Source organism: Dermatophagoides pteronyssinus, unplaced genomic scaffold (genome assembly GCF_027571235.1).
Source record: "Dermatophagoides pteronyssinus isolate colony J.1.1.1.1 unplaced genomic scaffold, Derpt_VIB-CSIC_2022.12 sq0001, whole genome shotgun sequence".
Lineage (NCBI taxonomy): Eukaryota > Metazoa > Arthropoda > Arachnida > Sarcoptiformes > Pyroglyphidae > Dermatophagoides > Dermatophagoides pteronyssinus.
The window spans coordinates 5232861-5248496 of NW_027461525.1; the positions used below are offsets into that span (position 1 = coordinate 5232861).

The window sequence follows — 15636 nt, forward strand, 5'->3', positions numbered from 1 at the left end:
ATTCCAGAATCAGAATCTTTTGACCAAAAAAAAAATGGTTGGAATTCGGAATTCTTTGAGAATTTTTTTCATCATCTGAAAAAAAACTACCTGCAAAGAATTTCTAATCAAATCCAGAATCATAGAAAAGATTGATATATGGATATCATCAATGGCGTTTGCGTTTAGCATCATAATCAATGTTTATATGGCGTTTGCGTTTAGCATCAAATCAATCTTTTTTGTTGTTTTTTTCAAAAAAAAATCCATGCGCACAATTATCATCATCATTTGGATAAGGTATAAAATCCATAGCAAACTAACTAAAAAGAAAAATTCTCACTTTTTTTTCATTATGGCATCAAAGTAAAATTATTTTATTTAGTTAGTTATTTTCCTCACCACCATCAATCGTCTGTTATATGTTGATAATGATAATGGTAGTAAATATATGAGGATGGTGGTTTTTGTTGGCTGTGTTTTTGTCGAAATCAATTTATATCATCACATTCACGCAAACAGCAACAACAACGACAAACAAACATTGATTTTTTGTGAAATAACGACGATAAAGACTTTGTCGAAAAAAAATTGTGAAAAATACATTTTCTCGTATGCGAAATGTTTTTCGGTAAAGCATCGTTGTTTTCTGGTTTATTTCATTGATTAGAATTGTGTTTTGTTGGATGGATTTTCTTCTTGTTTTGTTCAATTGGATTTTTTTTTTTTTTGGAAAAAGTTTTTGTTGTTTAAAAAGTGAAAAAAACCCAAACCTTGTTCATCTATAATGAGAATATCAACATCAATGAATTTATCTCAAACAACAATGACAAATTCATTAGAATCTCATCATAATGATAATGATGATGATGGAACAAAATTATCATCATCATCAGCCCAAACTGGTGCAAAAACTGATTCAACAACAACCACGGCAAAACAACGCATACGAGCATTACGAAGTTTTTCATCATGTCCATCATCAACGACAAATGCATCAACAATGACTACATCAACAAATTTATTATCCACATCACCGACAACAAGAATAAAATCAACAAGTTTTGATCAGGAAAATTTTCAACAACCAAATGAATTAATTATAATGGATTATAATCAAACAATAACGGCAATTGATGTCCCACCAAATACATTACATTTATATCCATTTAGGCCTGCATCCGAATTACATCCTGAACCAGGTGATATAATTGAATTTGATCGTACATTATTTTCACAATGGGGTATTTATGTTGGTGATGGTAATGTTGTAGTGATTGTTGGCGGTAATGGTAATTCCATTCAAATGGTACCTGATGTTGAAATTGCACATGTTGAACTTGTACCATTAAATATTGTTGCCGGTGATCATTATTGTCGTGTAAATAATAAATTTCATCGTGCTAAAGAACGTAATCTATTACCATTTAATAATGAAATTGTTGTTAGAAAAGCACTTTCAAAGGTATGTTTTGTTTTGTTTTTATTTTCTTCCTACGCGATCTTTCATAATCATCATTCTTATTAATTTTGTAAAGAATCCAATTTCAGCTGAATTCTAGCTTCCGAAAAAATCAATATTTTTAATCCAAAAAAACAACAAAATACGCAGGAGCCATGTTTTTTTTGGAGGGGATCACATGATGATGGCTTTTTTGTTTTTGTTCCTGTAAATTGGAACTAATGAAACAAAAAAGGATTTTCATTTTCATTTTGTTTAGTTTTAGTTTTTTCAGGATTCTCTGTACACTTTCTATATATAGACTCTCTCTCTTTATCTTTACTTCAGTTTTTTTTAATATTCTCTTAATTTCATTTTGCACAAAAAGTATTGCTTTTTTTGAACATACACACACAAAAATACTATATATACATTCATTCAATGATGTAGCATGTTTCTTCTATGTGTGTTTGATTTGATTTGATTTGATATGTGGAAGAAACGAAAAAACTTGAATTGAATTAAAAAAAAGGGAATCTTTCAAGGTTTTTTTATTTGTTGTTGTTGTTCATGTTGTTTGCTTGCTTGATTTACTGCAGGAAAATAATAATAAAAATATGCCTTATAGAATTCACCAATATTTGAAGCACACACGTGTTAAGTTGAGATGTACTTTTCAAATCAAATGTGTAGGTGGTTAGGTTTCTATCTTTTTTTTTCTATCTTAGATGAGCGAATTTAACCTGGTTGACGCGAATGATTCCAATCAATCAATCATTTTAAAAACGGAATCGTAGTTTTGATTGGATAGCAACAGCAGCAGTGAATGGAGCGAAAAGTCAACTGAAATTTATTGCCTGTTTTTTTAATTTAATTTTCTGATCGTTTAAAATGTACAGAATTTATTTCTCTCTCTCTCTCTCCCTCTATAAATGACACAGCCTATACTGTGAATTCTTTTTTTCCCAAACAGAATTTCAAAAAACTGCAAAAAACTTGATAATGAAAAAGACGATGACGGTGATTGAAATGAACGTTGTTGTCACATTATTATTGTCAAACAAAAAAAAAAGTGTAAAACTTAGCCAAGAATTTTTGTTTGTTTCTTCTTGCTTGATTAGAGAGAGAATTTTTTGCGTCATTTTCGATGAAAAAAAACAAACATTAATCGCTAAGAACACGTGCCAAAAAACAAAGAAAGAAAGAAAGAAAACCTTGATCTGACAAGTTTCATTCAAGCAAATCTTGCAGAATTTTTGCCACCATAGAAAAAAAAAGAATTTCAAACTGGAAAACAAAAATCCTGAATGTTTACCATATGTAACATACGTGTGTGACAAATTTGTATTTTTTTTTTCGTTTGTCGATTGCAAACAAATTTTTTTTTCAAAAAACCAAAACAAAAATCGATCATTGCACCTGATAAACATTTGTCACCTGAATTAGTAGTATTTTACCTGTTGTGTTTGATTTGATCAATGATTTTTGATTTTTGATGTTTGATTTTCATCATCATTATCATCTGATAAGTGTTTTTTTTTGTTTGTTGCTATAACCGTGCTTGGTGTGTGTGTGTGTGTGTGTGTGTTTTCTTGGCAACAACCATCCATCCATCCATCAATCCATCTAGCCAGCCAGCCAGTCAACAATCATCAAGTGTGATGCTAATAATACAACGACAACATTGGTATCACATGATGATTGTGGCCAAGTTTTTTGTTATATAAAAAAAAACACGAAACCCTCATAATAACGCTTTTTTAACACAGGATTTTTTCTTCGAAAATGTACATTTTTTTCAACAAAACAAAAAACTTTACCACACAGGGACAGCAGCAAAGATTGATTCGAGAAAAAAACCTTTGTTTTGTTTTTTTTCGGATGACGTAATTTTAGTTAGTCAGAATTAATTAGCAAAAAAATCAATCAATCAACAGATTGATAAGATCCATTTGAAAGTCGACTTCTGTTGCTAACCATTATTATTATTATTGTTGTTGTTGTTTTATAATCCTATGACTAATTTAATTATGATTTTTTTGTTTTGTTTCTATTTCTATTTTTGTGTACACCTGGGTTGATTGGGTTTTTTTTTTTTTTTTTGGTTTTTAGGTTGGCACAACCGTACCATATAATGCATTACAATGTAATACAGAACATTATGTTACCGAATGGAAATATGGACAACGTTGGAGTGATCAGGTAATTGATAATATTGATGATAATGATGATGATTTTATTACATTAAAGAATGCTATTTTCAACCAAAAAAAAAAAAATCGATCATTATTGATTGATTGATTTTAGAAAAGAAGAAATGATTGACACATATGTGATTGAATCAGTTTTCAATTGGTTTTTTGTTTTTTTTGTCGTTATCAATCGGATCAGTTTGTTTTTCATCATTTTTTCCGAAAAAAAAATCGATTGATTTTATTTTTCAGTGCAAAAGAAATTTTCAATAAACCCTTTGTTAGAAACGAAAGTAAAAGTCAAAGTCAATGATGATGATGATGATAAATCAAATGTATCCATTTTTTTTTGTCTCTCATTAATTGGATGTTTAATCAATAAGTAACATTACCGCTTTATTATTATTGATTTCAAGTTGTTAAAAAATTCTATTTGACAATCGTATCGTCGGATTTTTATTATCGTTGAAAAATAATAATATATAATGAAGCCGACAAAAAGTAAAAGTTATCTGATCTGATGAATATTGAAAAAAAAAGTATTTGATTGGTAACAGGATCATCTCGTGATGTATGTATTTACATTTACCATAAAATCAGATTAAATTAGAATTTCGGTGTTTTACATTTACATCGTTTGTTTTGTTTTGTTTTTTGTTTTTCGATGCTGAAAAGAACATTTTTTTTAAAATTATCGATTGTATCGATAGCAGAATTTTCGAGATTCGTTCATTTGATTCTATTTTACACTGTTGATTCGAATTTTAAAAAGATTAATGTTTTCGCTTTTCTCAAACAAACAAACAAACAAAAATACCGGAATTTTATTTCATAAAATTAATGATCCTTTGATGATAGTTATTCTTAGATCATCTGGTTTGGTTGTTTTCCAAAAAAAAAAAAAAAAAAAAAAATGGTGAACTTTTGTTGATGATTACACAATCGTTTGTTGTTTTGCTGTTTTGTAACGATAATATCAAAAACAACAAACCACAAACATTTGAGATATTAATCGGTTGATGAACCGTCATATGTTCGTTTCAAAAGCTAAACCGCAAAGATTTAAAGCATATTTTGTGTTAAGGAAGTATTTTTTTTTATTTTAGAAATGTTCCCGAATGATTTTTTGTTGATAAATGTTGTCTTAATCACATGATTCTGCTTATGTTTTTGGGATTTACTTTTACTTTTTTCATATTATTGACAGATGAATAATTCTTGTTTACTTTTTTCATTATTTATTGATTCTCTTTAGGCACAAGTATCATTACATTCATTCAAAGCATTACGATTACAGCATACAAATTCAATATCGGAAAGTCATAATGTATTTGTTAATGCATTAAATGAAGTATTAAATAGTCCAGCTATTTCAACAACACCAACAACAACAACATCATCATCACATGGTTCGAATCAAAATACGGGAAGTGGTAATAATAGTCAATTGGCAAGTCCAACAACGAATTTATCATCAAATAGTAAACCAATACAGATTAATAATACCACTAATATTGATCAAATGGATAATCGTAATCGTTCAACATTGATTAGTGAATCATTAACATCATCATCATCTAATTATGGTAGTGGCGGTTGTAGCGGCGGTGGTGGTTGTGGAGATTGTGATGATGAATCATCATCATCCAATTCATCACCATTATCAATAAATTTATTGGGAAATAATAATAATCTTAATCATAATCATCATTTACAATCTACATTGACACCGACAACACCAACAAAGACTGTTAATCATTTGACGGAATTTTCATTTTTTTAAAATTTTTTTTTCTGGTTTCAATCAATTCATTCGAATCACAAAAGTGCGTCAACATTGATCTAACTGGTCGTGTGTGTGTGTGTGTGTGGGTGTATTTTGCCGGAATTTGCAAGTTTCTTTCAAAAAAGCTCATTATTTTTTCATATAAGATTCTTTGGATTATCATCATTTTTTTGTTGTTTGGTTTCATATTAAGATCATGTCTAATTTTTTTGTCGAAAAAAACAAATTTATTTTTTTCTGCGAAAATACCTTACTCAATGGTGGGTGGATTGGAAAACAAAAATTGTTGGAAATGAAATTGTTGGCCATTATAAAGATGCCGATGGTTTTTTTTCTTTGCTTTCTGTACAAAATATCTCTTTTATCATTTTTTTGATTTTGATTTGATTGATTGATTTATGTCATCCACTTTTCCACATCAAACAAACGCCTCTGTCAAACAAAAAACAAAATCCCAAATATATATTATCTCCATTTCTCTCTCTCTCTTCTCGGTAATAAACGAATGTAAACAACACTGTTTGTTATATCACATTACAACAAATCTTTTTTTTAAATGAAAAAAATAAAAACTACTGAAATTTGAGATGTTTTCATTGTTGTCAAATTACTTCCGCGTTTTTTTTATTTGAAAAATTTTTTTCTGATTAAAACGCCATCTATTATGTTTGAAATAATTTAGCCGATGGCTATCGGTTTTTTTTTGGACATTCAAAAGATGGCGCCATAAGTATTGTGTTTATCATAATCATAATCATCATCAACAACAACATGTGATGATGAACTTGAGAGAAAAAAAATTTCTGAAGAAAATTCTTTAATTTTGAAAATTTTTATGATCGACAATCAACAATTAAAACAGCAAACATTGCATTTTTTTCTGTCACTGGTAAGTATTCGTGAACATTCTATTGATTACTGTCAATGAAACTAAACGAAGAAAGAAAAAAAAACATTCGAATTCGAATCCATTCCATTCAAATGTCATAATTTTCGATTCGATTTTTGTTTCCAAAAAAGAAAAGTGAAAAAGAAAAACACTTCTCTAATAATAATGTTGTCGTCGTCGATGATGATACCATTATTGATTTTCGGTTTTTGTTTTTTGTATTTTTTCTTGCATAACGATTATTTGCCATTAAATAAATTAGATTTTCCTAACAAGTTCTTCTCGTTTCATATCAATCGATCTTATCATCATCATCATCATCATCATCATCATCAAACATTCAAATCGAATCCTATTCAATTTATATGATAATTATTATAATTACATTTATGCCTATATAGATATCTATCGATATATTTTCGGTTGATAATGATGATAAGTTGATAATCGAATACTAATCGAATATTTGTTTATTTCAATGTGTGATTATTGTTGTAGAAATTTGTCGAGAGAGAAACATCAGCCGAACAAAAAAATCGATAAGTTTTAATCAACGTGAAAAACAAACGCAAAACAACGAATAACAACGATTCAAGCCAAGTCAATCAATCAATCAATTAATCAATGATAAACTCTCTATCTATCTATCTGTCTATATTGATAAATTCATTCAAACCTTCCACCCACGCTCACACACCTATTATATATCGTATATTACCTTTTTTTTCTTCAAAAAATTACAACCATCATGATGATGATAATATCAATAGAATGAAATGAAATGACGACATTACTTTTCATTCAATCATTTTTACAATCTATCCAAATGACGCTTGATAATGAAAAAATTTGAATTTTTTTGAAAGCAAAAAAACTTTGCTGCTAGTAGCATCACTGACGTCATTCTACCAAAGAAGATTTCTGCCAAAAAAAAATCTATTCGGATTCTTCTTTTTTTTATTCCATTGGTTATATATGATGAGGATGATAAGAAAGAATCCAATATAGCCAGTGAATCAATGAGAAAAAAAAGTTTCTTTTCAAGTTTGATTTTGGCTATTTTTATATAATGTATAAGCAACATTGTGCGCATTGAAATGTCATTTGTTATTCTAACACACACACAAAACCTTCCCCCCTTCCCTCCCGCACACACAGAATTTCTTATTCTCGTTTTTTTTTTTTTTGTTTGTATTGAATATAGAGATATTCTGTGCTGTTGTTGTTGTCGTCATTATTCTTTGTGAATTTATTATTGCATAATGCAATATGTCTGGATAAATAAAAAGAAATAAGGTAGGATTTTTTTTTTTTTGATCATAAATAATGTTAATCATAAAAAAGAATCGAATATTTAATCTCTATGCAAAAAACCGAAGAAAAAAGAAAACAAAAATTTCCCTATTCACGCACACAACGTTAAAACTGAAAAGGATATAACCAGATTTTTTTCTCCTTCTTCTTTTTTGTTCCTGGTTTTGGCCAATTCAAGTTGGTTGGTTGGTTAGTGTTTGTCGATATTTTTTTTATTATTACTTCTTTGTTTCTCTATCTATGATAGTTTTGTGGTAGTGGTTGTAAATTTGCAATTTTTTTTCTACTTGCTATTTTAACACACCAGAATCTGAATTCAATATTTTTTTTTTTCATTCAATGTTTTGGCTTGTGTTTGTATTGTTGTGCACACATATTCTTTTCTCAATTCTGTTTCTGTTTCTGTCTGCCTGTGTGATTTTTTTCTCTTTCGAAAAACTTTTCAATTTTTTTTTGCAATTTCTTTTTTTTTTTTTTTTTGAACGAAAAAGAAAGAAATTTTCTAACCATCCGGCATCCATTTCGTGTGTTTACTTCATGAACTTTATCGATTGAATTTGATCATTTTCAATTCAACCAAATCGATTCGAATGATGATTTTTCATTAATTTTTTGCTTTTGTTCCCGTAAAACAAAAGCAAAAAAAAAACAATCAAAAAAAAAAATTATTCCTGCTAATCATCATTAACCAATGTTTGTCTAGAAAATCAAATCATCATCAAATCATTTCATTCGAAATCACGATTTCCCACAAAAATCAAATCAAATTGAATCAATTTTTTTTCCAATGAAAATTTCTAATTTATTAATTTATTTTCATCATCATCATTATCATCATTTGATAATGACGACGATGATATCATTGTAAAAATAATAACAATGTGAAAACAGCAAACCAAACCAGAAAAAAAAATCACCTACGTCATTTTGAATGTGTGTAAAATAATTTTGTTTGTTTGGCTGGTTTTATTCTGAAATTTTTTTGTTTTACAGTTTCTTTCGAAAAAAATATATCCATTTCCTTTTTGCAAATTCGAATCGTCATCACTGGAAATTGTTTGTTTTGTTGCAATATTGATTTTTGTTTTGTTTTTTCGTGTGTCCAGAGAAAAAAGTTATTTTGTTTTGTTTTTTTTTATATGAAAAAAGTCAATCAGTCATATCTCTCTCAGTGTGCTGTGTTGATCTTTGCTGTTTGCTGTTTGATGTTTGATGTTTGTGTTTGTTTGTTTGTTTGTTTGTGCAAAATCAATTATCGTTGTTTATTTATTTTTTGTTTTGTTTTGTTTTTGTTTTTTGACAGCATTTTTCGGTCAACATTTCATCTGAACATTTTCAAGGTTATCCTCGAATGCGTTTTGTTTGTTTGTTTGAGAAATTTTTCCCGTGAAAAAACAACAACAATCAAATTAACAGCAGTGTTGTTTTTGTCAAGTGTAAAATTCAAAAAGGGGGAAATTTTCTGATAAATTTTTTTCCTTGGAAAATTTCTGATAATTTTTTTTTTACTTAAAAAAAGGTAATTTCTTTGAAAAAAGGATTTTCCCTTTGTTTTTGATATTTTGAATGAATCAAATTAAAAAAAATGCGTAACACAGTAATCAGAGATGACAAAGATTTACAAGAATGTTTTAATTAGTTTTTGTTTGTTGGTTCAAACTAATTAATTAAAATAATCATCATTATCGATTGATTGATTTCGTTGAATATTCATGATTACGATGACTATAATGATGAGGAAAATTCTAAATGAAAAAGTTAAAAAAAAAAATCTTGTTTCAATCAGAAAACGAGCAAACAAACGAAAATGTTTACTTCACTGCAATGTATTTTCCTTTTGTACTTTTCTTTTCTTTACTTTCTACCACCGATGAATGTTTAGATTCGAGGAAAATTTGTTTCTTTTTTTGTTAAAATTTAATTAATTAAATTTTTTCTTTTCGTTTTCGTTTCAAGCAGAAGCAGCAGCAGAAGAAGAAATTTGACAAATTTGTTTTTTTCTCTTTCTCTCTCGATTCCGATGTCATCATTATCAAGTATTTCGCCATCATCATCATCATCGTCGCCATCATCGTTGTTGTTGATAAAAATTTCGATCATTTTAATAACGAATGGGTGATCAACAACAACAACAACAACCATCAACTTCGGGTATAACAAACATAACCGAATCACAGGATAATATGAATGTAATGGCATCGATAAATGCATCTTCAACAGCGGCAACTACGACAGCAGTGACAACAACCACTATGGATCAATCTGGATGTCATATTGATGATGAATTTTTAAATACAGGTCGTACTGGTAGACGTAATGCATTAGGTGATATATTGGATGAAAATTCTGCATATCTAACAACAGCTGAATTACCTGATCAACTTTCATCATTATCATTTGAATCATCCGGAGGAGGTAAAGGTTGATATTTTTTCTTTCATTCTTTCATTTTTCATTGTTGTTGTTGTTCCATTATTCATTATTCATTTCCACAAATAAAAAAGAATATTCCATTTGAATAAAGTAAAGGAAACACAAACAAACAAACAAACAAAAACACTTAAACCAACCTAATAAAAATAAAAATAAAATCCATTAAGTTTTTTCACTTTTGTCATATAATCGAGTGTTGTGCATAATTTCAAGTATCGATTATATCGATATTTTTTTTGTGATTTAGTTCATCACCTTTTTTGATAAAAAACAGTTTGATGAATAAATGATGATTGCACTTGAAAAATATTGAAAGAGTTAATTAAATTTTTGTTTTTGTGGAAATATGGGAAAAAAATGAACTGTGTATTTATTATTTATCGAATCAGTTTTTTTGTTTGTTTGTTTTGGAAAAAAAATTTTTTTTTTCCAAATTTTCTTGTTTTTCACTCAAAAATATCAACAGCAGAAAGCAAAAATCATTTTATTATTGATGAATATCATTAAAATTCAATTTTTCCTTGTTCAAATACCTTGATTTTTGAATATAAAAATGTTTGTTTTTGGTTTGCTTTCGTCATTTCCAATATTCCAGATGAATTTTTTTTTCGAAACAACTTTTGTTCAGTTTTTTCCATTGATCAAAATGAAATAAATTTCAATTAAAATCAACAATCATTTGCTGGATATATAGGAAACAAACAAACAAACAAGCGAAAAACCAGATAATGTTTTTTATTTTCATTGCAGAAAAAAAGCCAGAATCAAATTAACTTTGAGGATTTTGTTTTTTTGTTTTGACAATTTTCTTCTTTTTTTATAAATGTCTTAATGTCAGGCTCATTTTACATTTATTTTGTTCCGATCCTGATGATGGTCGATTTGTTTGTTTTGTTTTGATGGCCAATATTGGTTCGGGTAGTGTGTAGTTTCTCTCTCTCTTTCTCTCGATTAAAATAGAATAAATTTTCCCTTCGTAATTCTGACATAATGTCAGAATGTTTGAATTTTTTTCGTTTTCGACCATATTTGTTGAACAACAGCCAACAGGAAAATGACAAGACAAGACAATTATATTATGGGTCTGGTTTTTTCAAAAATGATTATCAGTTTGTTTGTTTGTTTTGGTCGAATAAAACCGATAATTTCATTTTAGTTTGTTGTTGATGAGGATGATGAGGATTGTTGTTGACCTATGGATCATCTTTAATCACAAAATTTTTTGAATATTTTTGAACATTATCATCATCATCATCGTTGGCTGGCTGGCTGGCAATTTTCTTCTTGTTGTTGTTCGATGATGATCAGAAACAAAATGTTATGTCATTCTGTCTTGTCTTGTCTTTTACAATTTCCTTTCCTTCAAATAGAGAAAAGAAAAATCAATATTAATCGATTCTTTTTGTTTTGTTTTTGTTTTTTCCTCCTTCCTCGATTCTCTCTTTCTTCCAATTATTTTAGATCAATCATGTTCATTACAATCAACGCCTTCAACATCCAATTGTCATCAATCATCATCATCATCATCTTGAAGAAAATGTCAAAATAGTCATAACGAGCAACAAACAATTGATCACACATTTGTATCGAAATAGTTGAATTGTTGTTGTTTTCGGAAATTCATATTGCTCATTCATCAAATCGTCATCGAAGCGAAAAGATTTAATTTTTTTTAATGAAATTTATCTTCCTTATCGAACAAAAAGATGTGGTCGCCATCTTAATTGTGATTTTGAATGAATGGCAAATCAATAAAATGATGCGGCAGCAAATAGCAGCAACATCCATTTTAGGCAACAAAAAAAACCGACTATTGTGACTACAACGATCAAAAGAATGGAAGGAGAATTCTTCAAATGTTTCTGTGATATTCTGATTCTGTAATTTCTCACTCACTCGATATTCCCGAAAAAATATATGGAACGCTATGTGTATGTTTCGTTTTTGTTTTCACATCAAAGTTTTTGCTTTTTTGTTCATTCCAAAAAATTTGATTTTACATTCTTTGAAAGATGAAAGCTAGAGAAAAACTGAAACTGAAAAGAATTGGCCTATTTTATATTCAATGAATGAATGAATAAATTCAGCCTATCTCACTACACACACACACACATAACTTTTTTTTTCTTTCATTTTTTCATTTTGTTGCACATCAATTGTGATATTTCCACTAAAAAAACATTGTCTACATTCAATTCTTTCTTTGTTGCATCATTTCAAATAACCGACCAGCCAGCCAGCTAACCAGATTTTTTTCACCCCAAGAAAAAAAAAACAAAAACAAATAAAATCAGTCAGAGAAAACGTTGTTGTCTGTCTTGTCCTATCCATCCACCCACCCACCCACCGCCGCTCAAATGAGTGACCAGATTTTTTTTTTTTTTTTTTTTTTTGAAAATAACACAAACACACCCGCCGACCAATTGAAATGTATCCCGAAAACATCTCGATAACATCTTTCATTCATTTCATGAATGAAATGAATGTTTTATCGTCTTAGATTTTCTGATATCAAATTTTTTTTCTCCACTTACACATACACAAACACACACAATTCCAAGAAGAATTTTATTCTTGAATTTCAAATTAACATATTTTGGTGAAAAAAAAGAAAAACCACAACAAAAACTGGAAAACTTATTGTAAAATTCTGGAAAAGTTTATTTGAATGAATGAAAAATCTGATGAAAATTCTTTGAATGCCAACCGTCGTCATCATTAAATTATCTTCAATAATAATGATATCACCGAAAATAATACAATCGGGTTGACATTACGGCAAAGGCAAGGCAAAAATTGAAATAATAAAATTCTTTTCAAGTTTGTTAATTTGATCACAGAATCACAGAATCTGTTGTTGTTATTATTAATGTTTCGCCAGAATCAAACATCATTATAATAATAATAATAATATTCTGCTTTAATGGAATAATGCATTCATCCATCAATTTTTTTGTATTATAAAAATATTATTATTATTCTGTTTTACATCATCATCATCATCATCATCATCAGTACATTATTATTGTCAACATTCATTTTTTATATTTTGTGAATATTTGATTTTTTCATTTCTTCTCATGTGTGTGTATTTGTGTTTTTACATAATTTGTTTTTTTTCTGATGTTTGTAAATACGATGACAAAATCTCATTCAATTTTTTTTTCATTTTCATTTTCACTTTGTTTTTTTTTTTGTTCACATTAAAACACAAACAGCACACTAAAACAGTGAGAAATGTTCACCTGATTCATTTATATTGTTCATGAAAATCATTTTTTTTTGTTCGGTTATTATTGTTGTTGGATTGAATAAAAAAAAATTTGAAAAAAATTGAACAGATTTTATCGTCGATTTTTTTTTACCAATTTCAATGTTTGAATCGATCCATAGATCGATCAATCGATCATTCGTTGGTTTGTTTGCACTGAAATTCTTTGGAAATTTTCACTTATTTAATCATTTGATATGTTTTGATTTTGATTCTTTTTCGGAGAAAAACAAACACAATGATGATGATCATATTAATGATATAAATAGATTGTGATTATTAATTTATAAATATCCAAAGGAAAAATAATAATGAAAATAAAATTATCGATTTTTTTCTCTCTGTAATTTCCATTCGCTTATTCGATTATTATTTTTCTAAAAATATCCACCAAAAATTAAACGTTCGATTTTTTTTTGTTCACGGGAAAAATAGCGAATACATTGTATATGAACAGGACCGCGGTCACATGATTTTTGCATTTTGTTCGTAAAATTTTTTTTTAAAAAATTCAAAATTTATTCGAAATTCATTTATTCACAAGTAAAAATGTCATTATCAACGAAACAATTTCGTTCGATACGAACATTTGAAAATAAATTTGTCTATATGGATGTTCAACTGTAAGTTTGTTTACTTTTTGATGATTGTTGTTGTTGAACGATCAATAACAATTTTCTGTTTTTTTGTTTTTGTTGCAGATGTTTTACAATCAAACAATCGACTATTGAAGTACGAGAATTTAAATTAATTATTATGAAAGCAATTGATTCACTTTTAGGTGAAATTGGTTCAAAAATTCAATTTGATATTGTTAAATATTGTTGTAAAGATTTTCGTGCAATTATTCGACTATTGGCAAGGTAAGAAAGTGAAAGTGAAATTTTCAATTGTCTGACGAAACTGCAAAAAAAACATTTGTAATTAACTTTTCAAAATGGTGTTATTTATTAATTGTTTTTTTTTCTGTTTTGTGTTGTTCATTTTGTTTTGTCAAATTCAATTTTCAGAGACTACGTTAAATTACATCTTTGTCTTTCATTGTTGAACGAATGGAAAGATTCACGTTGTCAATTTATTATTCACAAGGTTTGTAATAGAAAAAATTTTTATTATCAAAATCAAAATTTTTCTTCTTCTTTTTAATCATCACATTTGCAGGCAACACATTGTTTAGCATCTATTGTTGTAAACGATTCTATCGAAAATAATTTAATAGAATGAACCAATTTCATCATCATCATCATGATTAATTCATTATGGGAAAAATATGTTTCAATCAAAACAAACCAAACAAAAACAAAATCTGACATTTACCTGATCTTCATCTTTGCTTGGATCTTATCTCATTGCAAATATAAAACAATCGAAAAATGAATGAATGAATGAATGAAGAAATCCCATAAATCAACAAATGATGAAACATTGGACACCATTCACATATTGCTGGCATTCTTTTTTGTTTACATCATCATCATTATCGTTTCGGTTGATGAATTTTGATTTGAATGCGACAATAATAAGCTGGATGAGAGGTATCATCAAGGCTCATCAATTGTTACCTTTTTTGGAGAAAAAAAAATTTCACTTTTTTGTTTTGTTTCAATGCTTATTATGATTTCTATTATTTCATTTCAATAAATTTTCCAACAGAAAAAAAATCCATCTTTTTCCACTTTTCAATGATGATTATCTCTTGAAAAGTTCATCATCAATTTGGTGTGTGTGTGAAGTTCAAGTTGTTTAACAAAACAAAACAAAGCAAAAAATTTAAAATTCAAAAAAAATTATTTCAAATATTTTATTATGTAAATGACCATTTGAAAATGAAAATTCATTTCAATTATGAATGAAAAGCACAGGAAAACGTTGATTATGGATGATAATCTCATTTTCTCGGAACAAAATCCTTTTTTCTCAATGTTTTTTTTTAACCATTTTTTTTCATTGAAAATTTTCACATTGAAAAAATTGTTGACAATGAAAATTGGTTTGTTTGTTTGTCTCACTCGAAGAAGATTCTCATTCATCGATCAATGACGATTATCCATAATTCATTTTCTTAGTCAATTTTAACCATGATTTTAAAGGAGTGTTTGTTTGGCGACAAGGGAATTGTCAAGCCAACAATTCAGAAAGACAGAATTCATTGAGAAGAAAAAAAAAGAGAATTTAGATAGATAGAAAAGAGAAAGTGATGGAAAACATTCTAATTAAATATGACAAACAAACATTATATTCTCTGTCATATGAACAATGAAATGTCGTTCTGTTTTGTTGATATTATCATTATCATCTTGGATTTTTCATTTTCTTCAATGTTCATCATCA

At 28.1% G+C, this 15636-nt stretch overlaps 3 protein-coding genes and 1 long non-coding RNA gene across 16 annotated transcripts; 3 read left to right on the plus strand and 1 right to left on the minus strand.

Annotated features, from left to right (window-relative positions):
• Positions 1-348: 348 nt before the first annotated feature.
• Positions 349-5984, plus strand: LOC113790384 (uncharacterized). The gene is made up of 3 exons (XM_027340047.2): positions 349-1444; positions 3533-3622; positions 4868-5984. Exons 1-3 carry the CDS (start codon positions 767-769, stop codon positions 5393-5395), a joined length of 1296 nt encoding a protein of 431 aa, XP_027195848.2. The 5' UTR covers positions 349-766; the 3' UTR covers positions 5396-5984.
• A 165-nt stretch (positions 5985-6149) lies between these two features.
• On the plus strand, positions 6150-12258 carry LOC113790397 (uncharacterized). Of its 13 annotated transcripts, none has more exons than XM_075824783.1 (4): positions 6164-6287; positions 6786-6996; positions 9558-10022; positions 11496-12258. In XM_075824783.1, exons 3-4 carry the CDS (start codon positions 9713-9715, stop codon positions 11564-11566), a joined length of 381 nt encoding a protein of 126 aa, XP_075680898.1. In that variant the 5' UTR covers positions 6164-6287; positions 6786-6996; positions 9558-9712; the 3' UTR covers positions 11567-12258. The 13 variants fall into 13 exon arrangements, with proteins under 13 accessions (XP_075680866.1, XP_027195863.1, XP_027195864.1 ...); XM_075824766.1 differs by lacking the exon at positions 6786-6996 and adding an exon at positions 8905-9120 and having other exon boundaries at positions 6166-6287; positions 9561-10022; XM_075824762.1 differs by lacking the exons at positions 6164-6287; positions 6786-6996 and adding exons at positions 8096-8534; positions 8905-9120 and having other exon boundaries at positions 9561-10022.
• LOC113796494 (ribonuclease P protein subunit p14-like) lies at positions 11848-14741 on the plus strand. Its single transcript, XM_075824798.1, has 5 exons — positions 11848-11965; positions 13741-13928; positions 14007-14168; positions 14316-14394; positions 14467-14741. The coding sequence occupies exons 2-5, from the start codon at positions 13855-13857 to the stop codon at positions 14527-14529; spliced, it is 378 nt and encodes a 125-aa protein (XP_075680913.1). The 5' UTR covers positions 11848-11965; positions 13741-13854; the 3' UTR covers positions 14530-14741.
• Positions 13217-14741, minus strand: LOC142646293 (uncharacterized). The gene is made up of 2 exons (XR_012847258.1): positions 14623-14741; positions 13217-14503 (listed from the first exon to the last, which is right to left on the minus strand). It is a non-coding gene; the product is annotated as an uncharacterized LOC142646293 (long non-coding RNA).
• Positions 14742-15636: the final 895 nt, after the last annotated feature.